Source organism: Seriola lalandi, unplaced genomic scaffold (genome assembly GCF_002814215.2).
Source record: "Seriola lalandi dorsalis isolate HSWRI2012SDOR001 ecotype SW California unplaced genomic scaffold, Sedor1 jcf7180002054835, whole genome shotgun sequence".
NCBI classification, from domain to species: Eukaryota; Metazoa; Chordata; class Actinopteri; order Carangiformes; family Carangidae; genus Seriola; species Seriola lalandi.
Genome location: NW_019525388.1, coordinates 682,294 through 698,163, shown reverse-complemented (window position 1 = coordinate 698,163; position 15,870 = coordinate 682,294). Strand labels below are relative to the sequence as shown.

Here is a 15,870-nt window from a genome sequence, read left to right as displayed (position 1 = left end):
GACAAAAACCATGCAGTCACTTACCCATAGAAGCTACTCTCAGAAGATGGAGCCTTTATTAAAAAATGCTAAAATGTTTGCATTCCTTAAACTAAACTCACCTCAATTTTCTAGCAACAGAAAAAAGAACTGGGGCTACTGCTCAGAATAAAGTAATCAGTGTTTTATGGTATGGTTTACCTCTGCCTGCTGAGGTAGCCTCTGCTAAATGCCTGTAGTTGTACCACAGCGGCATACAGACGCAAGTAGGCTTGTCTGGCTTGATGACAGCGCCAGGCGGTCTGAACAACCAGAGCTGCTGTGCAGCGCCGATGGAGCCATAACCTCCATGCCCTCTGTAGCACCAGAGCAGCCTCCCTCCACAGCCTGAACCTCTGGCGCTCCCTGTAACCTCTCCACTGTGTCTGCAAGCACAAAGCTGCCCCCTCCTGGACTTTAGGGTCATAGTCCTCCTGCTCCTCTTCTATGGGCCGGTACAAACGCCACCATTTCTGTAAGGAGATGATCGTAATGATAGATTATTTTCATGATAATATCTTCTTTTTTTTCCCTTTTAGTCAAAGCCTACTTCAATGTTCATTGACTACAGCAACTCCATTAGAAATATAATCATCTTTACTCAAATCTCAATTTTCTTTTTTCAGATTTCAGATAATTTCCACTTTAGTCACTTGAACTAAAATAAATAAAACATCCCTGATATTAATGCATGCCTTTCCATATTTTCATTTCAGATATAGTGAAGTACTGAACTAAGACTGGGCAGTATTACCAATATCATTTCAATATTGATTGGTATCTCAAAATTGCAAATGTAAGCAAAATCATATGGAGTATAACATGGGGGTTTCATTTAAATTTTTTAAATTTTATATATATATATTTTTTTAAATTTTGGATTCATTGATTTGGGAAACAGAATTGAAACTATAATATAAAATGATCATATTATCAAGATACAAAGCCACTGAAAGGAACAACACTGAACTACTGAGTTCCCGCTCGGCTGCTAAAACAACAGGAGAATATTCCAACACAAAAACCATAAAAAAGCGATTTAAATCAGACAGAAATGAAAGCACTGATGATGAAAAGCTCAGTACTGTACCTGGATGCAGGTTGCTGCCTCTCTCATCCTGACAAACTGCTTCCTCTCCAGCCGGGCTCTAAAGCGCCGCTGCAGCATGACGATGAGTCTGAGAACTTCCCCGTGGAGTAAGGCCTGCAGCCGCTGACGCTCAGCCTCCCGCAGAAACACCTGAAGGGAGGGACGACGATGGGAGTCAGCACAGGACAACACACACACACACACACACACTTAATGAAGACAGAGGCTGTCCAGCTGCTTACAAAGGGATATACACACACATTCTTTAAAAAAACGAAAAAAAAAATTCCCGCTCACAGTTACTCACAGGCACACACACAAACCTCAGAAATCCCTCTAGCTGGATACATGGTCACAGGAATGTCAGGTATGATCCTCTAATTATATAGACAGCATCCCATAGGCATGGACCCCACCATCATGTCTCATTCATACCGCACCAAATATGGGGCACCTTCTTCATTACATCCTTTTGTTAAGAGGATGCTTTCAGGTAATATGAGGTTATCCTCAACACTATCCTATCCTGACTCTATTTATAGTGTGTGTAATTAAACAGTTTAATAAACTGACCAAAGTCTTAGCAATTTAAAACCACCAAACAATGACACAGAAGAAAATCACTCGACCACTGTCTTGTCCTACTTTTTCTCTTTACATCTGGATTATGCATCGTGACTTTATTTAACTTATTGAACCCTGATATTCCCTTAAATTCTCACTGAACTAGCTGCAAAAACATTTTCCCATATCACATGTCATTTTGAATCGGCTTGTTCCAAAACTTAACTGAAGCTTTATCATATGCTCAGACCGTGTGACATATTATGAAGCAGACACCAGTTTGTACACATTGAATATTCTACATATCACATTCATCAGTTTAACTGTCACTCTGCGTGGTAGTTTTGGTATTGATGGAAGCTTTGGGATAAATAAAATTGAACTATACTGTCTGAGAGTTAAACAAAGCTGAATTGTGTAACATTCATGTGTACTAGTGAACACTAGTGAACAAATTATTGACATGTTTTGTACAGTAGAGGAAAGCATTTCAGAGAGGGATACTGTGCAATATTGAAAACAGATGCCACGCCATATTTTACTGTATTTGTTTATCAGGAAAAGGAAAAAAGGAAAGGAGAGAGAGCAGAGTAAATACCATCGTCTTTCCCACTTGGTACCCATCTGGCTCTAGGTCTAGCTGGTCCAGACATTGCTGGATGCCCTCCCTGGTGGCTCTGGTGCCCTCTGGGAGCAGCACGCAGAAGTGATGAACAAAATCCTATCAAGAGAACAAAGGAAAGGTGTTAAGGGGAAATATGTTTATTAACCTTCAGTATCTGTTCTGGGTTTTATGTTTCTGTGTCACGTGCACAAGATATGGGTACAATAATGTCTCTAACAAACGGTTTACGCCAATGAATCTGCTGAAGCCATCGGTTTTTCTAACCGATTTATCACTTGTAGACACTCTGGCCCTGAATTTGAAACATAACTCTTGACCGGCACCAGAGACTCAAGCAGCCTCCTGTAGCATCTCTTGAGCAGAAAGTTGCCAAGGCACATGTGGTTTCAGGTAAAAGTCCATGCTGTCCATATTTGCAGGGGTTCAAACATCATGGCATAAATATGCTCAACTCCCACTCTTCAAACTGAGGCCCATTGTCTGAATTCAATACGCTCTGCACCCTGGGCTGTAGGGGGTGGATAGGGAAACAGATGCTGTGTTTATACAATTACAAGCATGGGGAGTGTTTCAGAGACCCGAGGACAATGGAGAGGCTCTGTTCTGAAGAGTTGGGAAACAGCCGAGTCCTCCAAAGTGATACTGTGCCCAAGATATTTCTCATTAGTGCTGACCGCAGCACTAAGTATGTTTCTAGGAATTTCTGGTAAACGACGATGTCTGATGCTAAAATTATTTGAGTGAGCTCATCAAAGCAGTTACAGTTTTATGAGCTTTGCACTCCAGATTTTTTACTAAAAGGCCAGTCCATAAACAACTAAATTTATACTGTGGTTTCATGTTTATATTTGTTTACAAATATTAGTGGTAACTATTTCCCAATTGGTGGAAGAAGCACTCAGCATAAGTATCAGAACAATAAAGTAAAAACACAGCATTCAAAATCCTACTTCAGCAAAAGTACAAAATGAAATCAGAAAAATATACTTTGAGTAAAAAATAGTCAGGAAAATGGCATCTGTGACTGATGTATACTACGTTATTACATTGGTAACACATTGTGCATTCAGTGCAGTACTTGAGTAAATGTACTTTCCACTGCTGCAAATTTCTAGTCAAGTTGAAAAATAGTGAAACTGTCTTTAGTGAGGTCTGTGGATTAGCCCCACTAACTGGGACATTGTTTCAGGATCAAGTCACTGCTGTTGACTCAGAATTGACTCATTTTCATTGCTTTAATTCCCATTAATGAAACTCTGTTATCTTTGATTGAATCTGGGAGGAAGCAGCAGCAAAGATCTCAGAACCCCAGCAAATAAAACCTGATCTGTCTACTGCTGATACCACTGTGTTTACATGGGAAAATAAGTTGTGATTCGGTGAAGTGACTCCATAATAAACTAGCACAGTGACTTCATCTTTTTCCAAAAACTTTGACATCACAAGACTGGCACAAATTAAAATTTAAGACCGCAAAATGGAAACTAATGTTAAGAAAAAAAAACTGGAGTGGGAGAGAGCCCACTTCTTCTGTCCAAAGACTCCCTTCCAATCAGCATTAAACACGATCTTCTCGATTAGTCATACAGTATTTCTCACAGGGTTGACATCATTCTTATGAGAGCCAGTATGGTTAAGATGGCTGCCACCTCACGTTCCCCATAATTCCCTCTTGACACAACACACAATGAATCCCGGCTCAAACATCCTCAGCGACATGTTTCCAGGACATTAATTCAATTCTCTGGCACCGAAACGAATGGAAACCTGAGTGTCGCTTAAGTTCTGGGACGTGAGCAGTGAGACTGATCAGAGTATCAGTGTCCTGGCCGGCGCACGCCTCCACAGAGAGAACATGTTAGTGGGATCTGCTCTCAACTCCCTTTTCTGTCTTAGTGAGTGTTTGCTTCCTGAAAAAACGTCATACCTGGCAAAAATAGTAGATGAAGTGAGTCTGTTTTAACTATCAGGAAAAAAGGGAAACTCCACCAATCATACACATACAGGTCAGTTCACCAGCCATGGTTAGAACTTCTCAGTCTGTGAGAACTGATTTATGATGTCTTCTCTGGCTCTGGGGAGCTTTGTCATGTCTGGTAAAATAATTCTCGGGCTGGGCTTGGAGACAGCAATTTTTTTTTTTTTTTAACAAAAAGTTGAGCTGAAAACTGGGATTGTGGAGTCTAATGAAAAGATGTTATTCGTTTAACATGGAAATGGAGAATCCAGTATTTTTAGAGTTTGACCCAGATTAAAGAAAAAAAAACAAAAAAACGTCCAGAGTCATCACCATTCTTTTCACAATTTTAGATAATTCATTCTGTATGGACTACCACCAGTGCTGGACAAAGTAGTCAAATACTTAAAGAGGCTATTTGTGAGTTTTCTCTGCCGCTGAATGTGGTTTCTAACCGGAGGCAGGTGGTGGTGATTGTCGCTTAACAATAGCTTCCACCATGGCTGTGTTTACATGACTAGAGGTTATAATACGCCATCTGAGCAGCTACATCTTCAGGGCAGCTTGGAGGCTTGCAGCTAGTCACTGTCAGAAAGTGAGAAGATGGGCCGAGCTAGCTGGTTAGCATGCTAACTTCAGTTGAAGAAAAGACATGATTGAGACAAGACTTAACATTGGAGTTGCTTTCCACCTCTGGAGACAGCTCTTGGCGAATAAAGGAATGAAGTTTGATGCAGAACTCACAACGTTTCCTCTAGACTGGTAAGTAAACAGCTGTTTATGCTAACACTGTAGCAATAGCAAAACTTACAAATGGCTGCTTTAAGTAAAAGTAGTAATGCCCCATTTTAAAATTACTCCTTACTCTAGTAAAAGTTCAGAAGTATTTATTTTATACATACATTAACTGGTAAAGAGGAAGCTAATTTTAAGTACTTTAGACAATGTTGGGTAGTTCTCATCTTTAATAATGGATAATATTTATATAAAATCTGTATCTGCAAATGCATCTAGTAATAATTGATTTCAAATAAATATACTGGAGAGAAAAGAACATTTCCTTTTCAAATCTACTGGAGAAAAAGTATAAAGTGGCATAAAATGGAAGTGCCATTGACCACTGATTGGCAAACTGTTATTTACTGTATTTTAAACAGTATCTACAGGGTGTAAATGTGCGTATGTTACCTTAAAGCTGTACTTGATGTTGTAGCCTGACTGCCGAATGCGCACAGTCTCCAGCATACCTGTGTAACGCAGCTGCCTCAGCACCAGGTTGTCGTTAAACCGTAAGGGCAGCTGAGAAAGAGAAAGCCAGAGGGAAAGGAGATAATGAGGAAGAGGGGAGAATGACAGAAAAAGGGAAGAGCGACAGGCAGCAGAGGTTACAGAGAGAGAAGGGGGGGAATGATAAACAGCTCTAAAAAAAAAGTTGGAACTTCAAAGGAAATGAAAAATGCTTTGAAAACTAAACCAAAACAGTCAAAGTAGCTGCAGTCTGGAGTGAGCACACTGTACCTTCTCAGCATTGGAACGGATGCACTTGACAAAATAAGGCTCAGACTGACCCAGAGTCTCCATTAGCTTATTGAGAGAGGCCTGTGGAGTGAGACACAGAGACAAGATGTCAGATTCGCCACAAAATCTGACTATAACAAGCTACGGCACGGCGCTTCTGATGCTACACAGTTGTTTGACAGACAGTAGTCAAAGTCAGGTGGCTCTGTCAGCTGCCAGTAACCGTTGGTCCATGTCTAAGAAAAACTCTTTGCTGCAAGATTAAAGTCACAGCCTGGGATCATAAATACCAGCAATATGTCAACGTAAGCATATGGTTCTGTAGAAGAAAGAGGACCGTGTGTGTGTGTGTGTGTAAACACGTGCACATGTGTGTCAGCATGTGTGTGTGATAATTCAGTGGCTGGAGGAATTCAGTCTCCTCCCCCTCCATGGGAGATTAAAGCAATCAGCGCAGCATAGGATGTGGGAAGTGAAGTCATCCACACACTGGGGCCGGGGCGGCCTGCCAGAGGGGCCTCAGCACTCATCTCTGCCTCCAACAGCTGGAGCACACAGTTCACGTCCAGAGAAATCAGGGAGAAAATAGCAGTTTTTGGTTGTTGAGCTGGCGTGTCAGCTTTTATCAGACATTTGTGACCTAAAGAAATTATTATGGATGTTAACAGTACTTTAAAAAGGAAATCCTCTGCTAACAGGTGCTAAAACAAAGGCCAGAGCACCTAGCTACAACATCCCATTTGTCTTCAGGAGTTTAAACGGTAGGAATAAGCTTATTTTCAGCTTGAGGCGTGTACAGTTAACTGTTTTCATGGTCTCATCGAACCATTAGTGAAGAAATTCAAAAGGGTGTGTCAGTAACTGAGACAAGGCAAGCCACCAGTTTCTCACCAAATCAAAGTATTTTTATAAGACATTTATTATTATTATTTTCATAAATTCCCAGACATGATGTCATACATTTAAGACTTTTGGGCGGGTGTGTGAACTACGTAATAGACTTCACACACATTGCGGACAAATACATGGATTAGACAGTGGACAGTAAAGGCCGTTGGCAGGCAGAGAGATGGAGGGATGTTTCCACCCACAGCGAGTTGTAAAGGACACACCTTGTTTTTATCATATTCACAGCTGGAGGGGGATTCCTACGTCCAGCTCGGGATAATCTTGTTATTTTTACAGTGAGAGCACTGAATGGCAAATCATGGAGCTCTAAGCAATATGCTGCTTGCTCTGTGTGTGTGTGTGTGTGTGTGTGTGTGTGTGTGTGTGTTTTGTTTCGACCTGGAACTGTGCACTGATACTGGGTGGTTTCTTCTTCTTGTGGAGGTGAAGCAGCGACTTGGTGATACGGTCGTGAAGCGTCAGGTTGCTGAGGTACTTCAGTGACTTGACGTTCAGTAAATGCTGCAGATGTGAAAATAAAGAGTCAATTGATAACGATGAGAATGTGACACGACATCATATTTTTCTGCGCCTTCTGTGAAGATAATCAAAGAAACTGAACGCTACCTTCGGAAGAACTGGCTTAGATTTGTAGTTTTTGTTCCTCCTGTTTATAAAAAAACAAAAACAGAAAAGTTAGCAGCTCATTTGAAATTGTTTTCACCACAAAGCAAAAAAATCCCTCTCTTTTCCAAGGTCAACAAAGCACTGAATTAATTTCAGAAATTCTTCCCGAGTGGGTCGTATCCCTGTCAAAATAGTGGAACTTTATTCACCCCTGTGGGGAAATTCTCTTTTCACGTGCTCTGCTCCATAAGGAGGTCAGAGGTCAGGGTCAGCTACAGAACAGCACCCTTGGAGCTGGTAGGTATGTAGCGATCACTGAAGGACACTTCAGCAAGGCAGATGTTTTCTGACACTGAGTTTGAACTCAGGTCTTTCAACTTTAAGGGCGTCTCCAGGCCAGTCGGCCACACTGCTGACCAAAATACCAAATACCAGTAAAATAAAACTATGCTGGAAGCAGTTTTGCATTTTACAATCACACAGAAAGCACAAAAAAAAAACCCATTAAATAGTGGATTAATTAGATTTACAAATCCGGGTTAACAGGGAGTTTAAAGCATTATTGTGACTGTGGCTGTGTCTTGTTACTGACATGAGGATGTCGTGGGCTCGCTCAAGGAGTTTGCTGCTGGCTGAGTTCACAAAGATGCCGTCTTCATCCGCAGTGGAGCTGCTGGACGACAAGCGGCTGTGTCGGCCCACACGCCCGTTCCAGCCGAGGCCCGGAGAACCCCTTTTGGACAAAACACACACCAATAGAAGTGATTAATTTAGGAAATCCAAACTTTAGACATGATGTTTACTTTAGTCTATGAACTTATACATTACAAGAAGACAGTAGAAGAAAGAAATAAAAGCAATAAAGGGATAATCGTTTTTTTCTGAATTCATTTGGACAGTTATTTATCCTCCTTTACTTTGGAAATTCAATATAAAATCCATTTTAACAGCAATAAGAGAGTAATCACCAAAGACCTTTTGCAAGAGTTTGTGAACTTCCTCAGGTACATTGACTGTTTGTCAATGTCTCAGACGTAACATCAAATACTTTATACTAAGAGGTCAGTACTTTGAGGAAAAGCTGCAGGGAGAATTGAGCTTGTGTTGGAGTGATCTGATGTAGCTCAGCTTTTGAGAAGTGTAACCTATGCATAGTCACCAGCAGGGGCAGCAGCTTCTATGTTTTTTTCCCATAGGACAGAGTGGAATTCATCTCAAACAGAATTAGACACGGTTTACTGAAGCCTCAAAGGGTTTAAACCTCTGGCCTCAAGGTGAAACCTAACCACCTGCACAGAACTACAACAAAAACACGAGCGTCAGGTCATGGTTAAAACCATTAACCAATCTGAACTATTTTAGCCCAGAGGAGAGGACGAGAGAGGAGCAGCTGAGGAACCGAGTCAAGAGCCAGAAATGAAAGATTCTCAACATCATTGTTCAGAATCAGAGTACAGATGTGGCAGCAGCAATTTATTATTGATTCAGCCCTTCCGATTAATTGAAGCCCTTTCCAATATCATCATTCATACTGTGTTATTAGAGCGGGCTGAATCATTCAACTGGCTGATGAAAATGAGAGTCAATACAAATACGGAACAGCAGGTTAGAAGGTTGAGCTTTTGGTCCAGCTGTTTGGATTGAAAGTGATTTTCCACTGCTGAAATACATTAATAAAAAATAAATAAAAAAACACAGCTTTCTCTCTGATCATTGTGTTCAGCCTCTGTGCACAAGGAGCAAATATTTATATGAAATTATTAATATGAAATTTCCATACTGACTTTGAAGATTCCCTGACTTTTGTTCTTGTGCCACCACCAGGTCAAAAATGTGAATTGTGGTTTATCATCAGCTAACTGTAAAACTAATCATACTCTCATCAGCCTCGGTTGTTCGTTGTGTATTTGTGCCAATTAGCAAATGTTTAAACTAAGACACCAAATGCCAACATGTTAGCAGTGTCGCTGTGAGCATGAGCATACTTACGTTAGCATTTAGCACAAAGCACAGTCTCACACAGACTGGCAATAGTCTTGTTAGCCACAGGAAATTGGAGTCAAATTCCTTGTATGCCTAAACATACACTGGCCAGTGAAGCTAATTATGATTTTAAAATAACAAAACGTGAAACGATAGATGTTTAACTTTGACTTAATCTGGCCATAATTTTCTTATTCGGTCAAATATAAAAACATGAAACAGATGTGGACGCAGATGTGAAAAAGATAATAATAAAAAAACTCAGGTGTGACCGGCCTACTACTTTTTCTCTCTATAGACGCCGCAGAAGAGACCCACAGGATGCTGCTCCATAATCCTTACCACAGGATGGGGTACATCTCCACTGTCCCAGAGGAGCAATAGGATACATATGATTTGAACTACCAGCTTGCACTAAATTACAATATTATGAATTGCGACAGGAGATCCACAAAGCTCTAGTCTGTAAGAGAAAATCAAAGTTTATACTCCATCCTTATATAATCTTATGACCGGTGTTTAAGGGTTTATTGTATATGACTAAATCAAAACATAATTTCTGATGGCACAGTATGCAATGAAGAATAAGCACAAACTTTCTGTTTGCATCTGGCCTACCATATAAAGGAGAATTTCTCCCCAGTTTATCATCGATCTCAGTTAATGGTGACGGTACAATATGCCTTTTGTAGTGACTGTTTTTCTCAAAGAGTCCCATAAAGCACTGCACTGTCCGCTGCTCTGTCCAGCTGACACGCACCCTGCAGGGGCTGAATATTTATCGCTCCCCGGGCACTCCTCTCCAATGCATAGCTCTGACTTTACATCACAGAGGAAGCAGCTGCGCAGACCTTAGTGCTCTTTTTAGTATGTGGACGATGAGTGTGTGTGAGTGAGAGAAAGAGACAGAGAGGGAGGGCAGAGGTTGCAAATCACATTAAGAGGGGATTTTAACAGCCCCCGACTGAGCTTTTGTGTAACAAAAACTATCTTGTACGGGTTGCTCTGTGCTGCCAGTCGTGGTCGTGGGCTGCTAATCTCACGGTCCACAGCTAATTAGAGGAGGTGGTGGACCGGAGGCTCAGTGGGGTGGTATGGGAGCAATGCTCGGGGTCAGAGCACAGCCATCACTCTTTTTTTTCTTTTTTAAAGGAATGCCAAGTCTGTCTCAATGCCCAGAGGTGAATCTCAACACATGATGATTAAAAAGTATATTATCTAAAGTATGACAGCACATCTGTAAGAAAGGTATTAAGGGGTTTGTTGATAATTACAGATGTCTTTGTACTCTGTCTGTGGGATTAAACACTAATTTACAGGACACTATGGGGGCGTGGGGGTGAAGACTCGCCATCATCCTCAGTTTGATCCTGACTGGAAGCGCTCTCTCTCTCTCTCTCTCCCCTCATTTCCTCTTTTACTGTTGACTCACTAATAAAAAGGCACACAATGACTAAACAAACAGGCGGTTTATTCTACCCGCACTGCTCTAGTTGCATCATCCATTTCTTGTCTTTTTTTTGTCCAATAAAATCAATATGATCAGTAAATAAGGAAAAATAAGGAATAAAATAACAAACAACTATTTTAATAATAATTAAAATCAACCTTTATGAAGCTCGTAACAGCACAGTAACTTCTCTCAGCCTGTCAGTTGTGGTGTTGCGTTAGACTGCATTACATTGTCAGGTGTGCCAACACATTTGTCCTCATGTGATACATGCATGGGAGCTCATGCTCATCAAGCCCCTACACATCTGTGGTATTTTGTGAATGCAGGCATTAGGATGACCTGGCTTTGAACTGTGTAATTTATTTCTTCACATACGTGAACCAGGAAAGTGAGCGGAAGCTTCACAAAGACCTTGAGACGCAACGTTCAACACAGACTCTTACCGTGGCGACTTCTCAATGATGGTGTTGCTTCCCTGAAGGTCTGACAGTGGCGTACGTGGACTCTTCCTGGTCACACCTGATCACGAACACACAGGTTGGCGTCATGCGAAAGAACACCACACACAAACACAAACACACACACACACACACAAAACAGACAAACACACTCGCAGACAAACCCCTTCCCAAGCAAAAACACACCTCTGACACTACGTGACACCCCAGTGTTATTGCAGTGAGTGTTATGTGCCTTTTTATTGCAAATATATTCTACTGCAGATGGTTTGATACTGAAACAAAGATCTGTGAGGTTAATAGTGAGTTGCTCTTGTTAATATCGCATTATGGAAGATGATATTGAAGAGTTATTGAGTTTAGTTTGGACTGTAGTTTTGCTTAAAACTTTGATTAATATAAAATACGGATATTCAAACAGCATCTTCTCCTATAATCAATAGTCAGCAGCCATTTAGGTCAAACTAAAAAAAGAAATTGACATTGCTAGAGTGTGATGGCTAGGTTTCGGCAGTGATAAGCCCTACAGTTGCTACAGCCAATCAGTCACAGTGATGAGAAATCAGAGACATCTACAGTGTGTTAGCCTACGTATAAAGACTGAACAGTGTACCGTTCTCAGTTTCATCACTCTGTACAACATTGTCACTCTCATCTGGAGCTGCAGGGTGGCACACAACAAAAAGACACAAACACATTTGAGTGTGATGAAATGTTTGTGGAGGAAAAGTGACCTTTGAGAGAAGTGTGTGTGTGTGTGTGTGTGTGTGTGTGTGTGTGTGTGTGTGTGTGTGTGTGTGTGTGTGAGGCCAGCTGTATGTCCTGAAGTTAGTGATTATAATGTACACATCGGTGTCCCCCAAACTACGTCATTCATGAACCTCCGTCTCCTATCACCATCACCGGCCTGTGTGGTGGTGTTAGTGACAGGAGAGGGTGGTGGCGGTGATTTTAGAAGTGTGTGCGGTGGTGGACAAGCAATTATACCCAACTGCCCAAAAGACAGGACTGGACATTTAAGCGTAGCGATGTGCTATTACTGACAAAAGGAAAGTGACGGACACCTAGAGGTGTTACTGCGCCGTTCCCTCGGACCACAGCTAGCTGATAAAAGCAGTACAACCATGCATTTCTCTGCTTAGCCTTTTACTAGCACAGTGTTAGTGACAGAATCGCCGAAGCATGCTAGTGAGCAACATGCAAGACAAACTAAGAACGAACGCATGCAGGCGCGTAAGAGAGGGGGAAGAGGGGGAGGCCGGAGGGAGCGGAGACCAACAAGCATCGAGTGTAATGATAGAAAATATGAGCTGTAAATTAAAACTTTGTGAAACTATATCCTCTTTAAGTTTGAACACTCTTATGGTTTTGATCTATTTTGCCTCGACTTTGGCTTCAGTAAAGTTGATGATGCTGGTCAGCCTCGTCCCTACAGTTTCCCCAGGTCATGGTCTGGCAGGAAGTGGGAGGAGTTATTTTTGTATTGGCAGCCTTACTGTACTTCTCCTCTTTGCATCTCTGCAGGATCTCTAAGCTTCTCTGATGCACAGGGTGCTGCAGAAAGCTAAAACTATCCACACTTTTCAAAACTGCACATGGAGCAGCGTCATCATGCCCTTGGAGAAGCAAAACAAACAAAAAACAGAGAAAAGAGGGAGAGGAAAAAATACACAAGTAAAAGAGATGGGGGGAAAAGAGAGAGAGAGAGAGAGAGAGAGAGAGGGAGAGAGAGAGAGAAATGACAGATTAGACAGCGAAGAAGAAAGATCAAGAGATGCAGTCGTCTACTGGAGAGATACCTGTGACCTGTGCAAGACTTCTGGAGAGAAGATGATTGACATTCAAAACTGCAGTAGGATGTTTGTCATTGTACTTCTGTGTGTAAGTGTTCGCCACCCAAAGGCACTTCCATTCAACGTCTTCTAGAGGTTTTTCTGTAACCTGATTCCACTCCTTGTCCTCTTAGACAGGGTGAGGGTATTTAAAGGTGATTTAATTTACAGCTTATCCCATAATAATTCATAAAAATGAAATCAAAGACTTATAAACAACTTTGCTACAAGTCAACACAACTGTCATTTTGCAGAAATGTTTTAGAAGACATGTAACAGGTTCCCTTGGGTGACACCAATATCTTTAGAGTGTAGTTGGAAGGATTTCTAAAAGATGTATAAGGATAAGCAAAGAATACAAGATTTCTAACAAAAAAAATCTATTTTAAACATTACAACATCTACATGTAAAACTTTATGTGTAGGAAAGATCAAGGGGGTGCAGAGCGCAAGACTGATTCATACGACGGCAGTGCTGAAAGAACGTCTGATGGTAACATCTACTGCATATCAAGGACAGCAAGAGTAAACTCTCAGGGAGAAGGAGGCATTCATATAAAGCCAAAGCTGAGAGAGACAGAGAGCGACAGCTACTGTAAATACATAGCAGCACTACCAGCACTATGCACACATACTACAGGACAGGAACTACTGAAACACAAAATACGGCGCAGGTAAAGAGAAACTATCATGAACAAAGAGGACAAAATTGTAACTGCGTGGCATGTGAGCATACGGTCCTGAACATGCTGCTTCAAAGGTGGCACACACCTTTTTCTCTGCCGACAGCCAATAAACTGCAAGCGTCAAACACACAGCAAGAGGAGATGAAGAATTAAATACCCATTAGTCCCTACTGTAGATTTAATGAGTTCACTGTTCTTGCTATAGTAAGTACCTGGAATGCTCACATGCCATGCAGTACGTTCAACGTCCTTTGCCTCTTTGTGGATTCTTTGGTGCTGTTGTGACACAGCCTGAGATTTACACAAACTGCAGGGCAGCACAGATTTTCATCATTCTGAATATTTATTCTAGTATAATCGATCACTGAAAGTCGTGCAGCTGCAGAATGCTGTGACTTAATAATATAAGCAAACTCAAACACCAGTAGTTGCCTTGATGCAATAAAAAAACAAAACAGATATTTGTAGATGACAAATACATTATATAAGCTTTACTTTACTTTCTAAGTTCAGATAAGATTTTCCCTATGTATCTCTCATCTGTCTGTTTATACATCACTGCTATAACGTGTGCGTGTGAGAGCTCACCAGTCTTCTTCTGCGTGTGTCTCTTCCCAGCCTCTCTGAAAGCCACCAGGGCTCTGAAGTAAGCTCGGAGAACCGCCCAGCGGAAAGTGGCCGAGGGGTCGATGCCGATCAGCCCGCAGATGAAGGCGTTCTTGCTGCTCTTAAGTAAAGCCACGATGTCTGGGCGCATGTGGTCTGTGTTCTTCTCCCTGAAATCCTGTGTGAGATATACAATAGCATCCAATGGTATTATTTGCTTATTTGTTTATTGTATTGGATATCCACTAGCTTCTGCCATAGCAGCTGCTATTTTCCTGCGGTTTGCACATTAAAAGATGTTCCAATAAAACATTAATACAATAATGAGAGCAAGGTCCAAAAGAAAAAACAAAAGTTACAACAAAGCAGCCGAACTTAATGCAACGAAATCAAATTACTAATAACACAAAACAATCAGTCATATCAATAAATGGTTAAAATCATCCAATAGAACATAAATAAAATAAATAAAGAGTGTCCCAAACAAGCACAAACAAATTACAGCTAAAACAGCTAAAACTGAAGAAAACAGTCATCCATAAAATTCATGAAAGCTTAGACGACATTAGATATATAGTCATACAGTATATGCCATTTAATGATAATCATATATATATACACACATCTGCTTTTGTTTCATAAAACTTTAAGCAGAATCTCTATTACTAACTAAAATGTTTAGTCTTGGATCCAGGGAAACGAACTTGAACTAAATACACAGCTCTCCTCATGAAAACAAGCCGACTGGAATGTAATCTGACTTTAACTGAGAGCCATGGCAGCCATGCATGTATCGCAGGCGTGGCTGTGTCTGAGTATATATAGTCTTCTCTACATGAATGCTAAATTCTTCCATTCAAAACGGCACATTTCGGCCAGGTGTGGAAGTGAAGATTACACTGACCTTGACACCGTACTTGACCTTGCCAGCATAGTGTCGGATAATGAAGGCGGGCTCCATGACAGCGGGGAACTCGATGTAACTGTTCCCCTCATGCTGCCGCTTGAACTTATCCAACAAAGTCTGGTTGGTGGCTTGAGGGAAACTGAAGTGAGAAGGAAAGAGAAGTTTGACTTGGAGAACAATGGGATTTTTACAGCTGTTTTTAAAATGAAAACACATTACGTAAGGACGCCCGCCAAGAAATCACCATGTCGATGCACTACTATAAATCACACTGAAAATGTTCAACAGATTCCCGAGGTGTTCATCCAAACAGAACATAATGAATTAAAGGCATTTCTTTTCCACTAGTCTCTAACCCAGCCACAGCAGCAGTTACTACACCAGTGCTTATAGTGGACCACCGAAAATGTGGCAGGTTACTATTATCTGATCTGTTGGACGATCATTTACGGCTCAGATTTCCCTTCTGCCCTTTAATAGCAATTTTGAAGAAAATCAACGGCTTACAGGAAGAGGGGAAGAACGAGACACCAGGGGTTTTGGAACGGGGTGAAATCTGAGCTACGAAAACAACACAGCCAAAGACTCAGAGCTGTCCAGCTTTTTCAAGTGGGAGGAATTTGATTCAGTGTACAAATGGAGAAAGGGGGGGGGGGGG

General features: G+C 41.3%; 1 protein-coding gene across 7 annotated transcripts in view; it reads right to left on the bottom strand.

Annotated features, from left to right (window-relative positions):
- Window positions 1-15,870, bottom strand: part of myo9aa (myosin IXAa) — a 100,893-nt gene that overhangs the window by 12,295 nt on the left and 72,728 nt on the right. For 6 of the 7 annotated variants that reach the window (XM_087179423.1, XM_023426679.2, XM_023426680.2 and 3 more), the window contains 12 exons: window positions 15,210-15,351; window positions 14,288-14,483; window positions 12,678-12,797; window positions 11,167-11,242; window positions 7,880-8,020; window positions 7,288-7,327; window positions 7,060-7,182; window positions 5,773-5,853; window positions 5,443-5,553; window positions 2,271-2,393; window positions 1,109-1,258; window positions 181-491 (listed from right to left, as the gene is read on the bottom strand). In XM_087179423.1, coding sequence (XP_087035549.1) covers window positions 181-491; window positions 1,109-1,258; window positions 2,271-2,393; window positions 5,443-5,553; window positions 5,773-5,853; window positions 7,060-7,182; window positions 7,288-7,327; window positions 7,880-8,020; window positions 11,167-11,242; window positions 12,678-12,797; window positions 14,288-14,483; window positions 15,210-15,351 — 1,614 coding nt within the window. The remainder of the gene's footprint in view (window positions 1-180; window positions 492-1,108; window positions 1,259-2,270; window positions 2,394-5,442; window positions 5,554-5,772; window positions 5,854-7,059; window positions 7,183-7,287; window positions 7,328-7,879; window positions 8,021-11,166; window positions 11,243-12,677; window positions 12,798-14,287; window positions 14,484-15,209; window positions 15,352-15,870) is intronic. The other variant, XM_087179422.1, reaches the window with a different exon arrangement.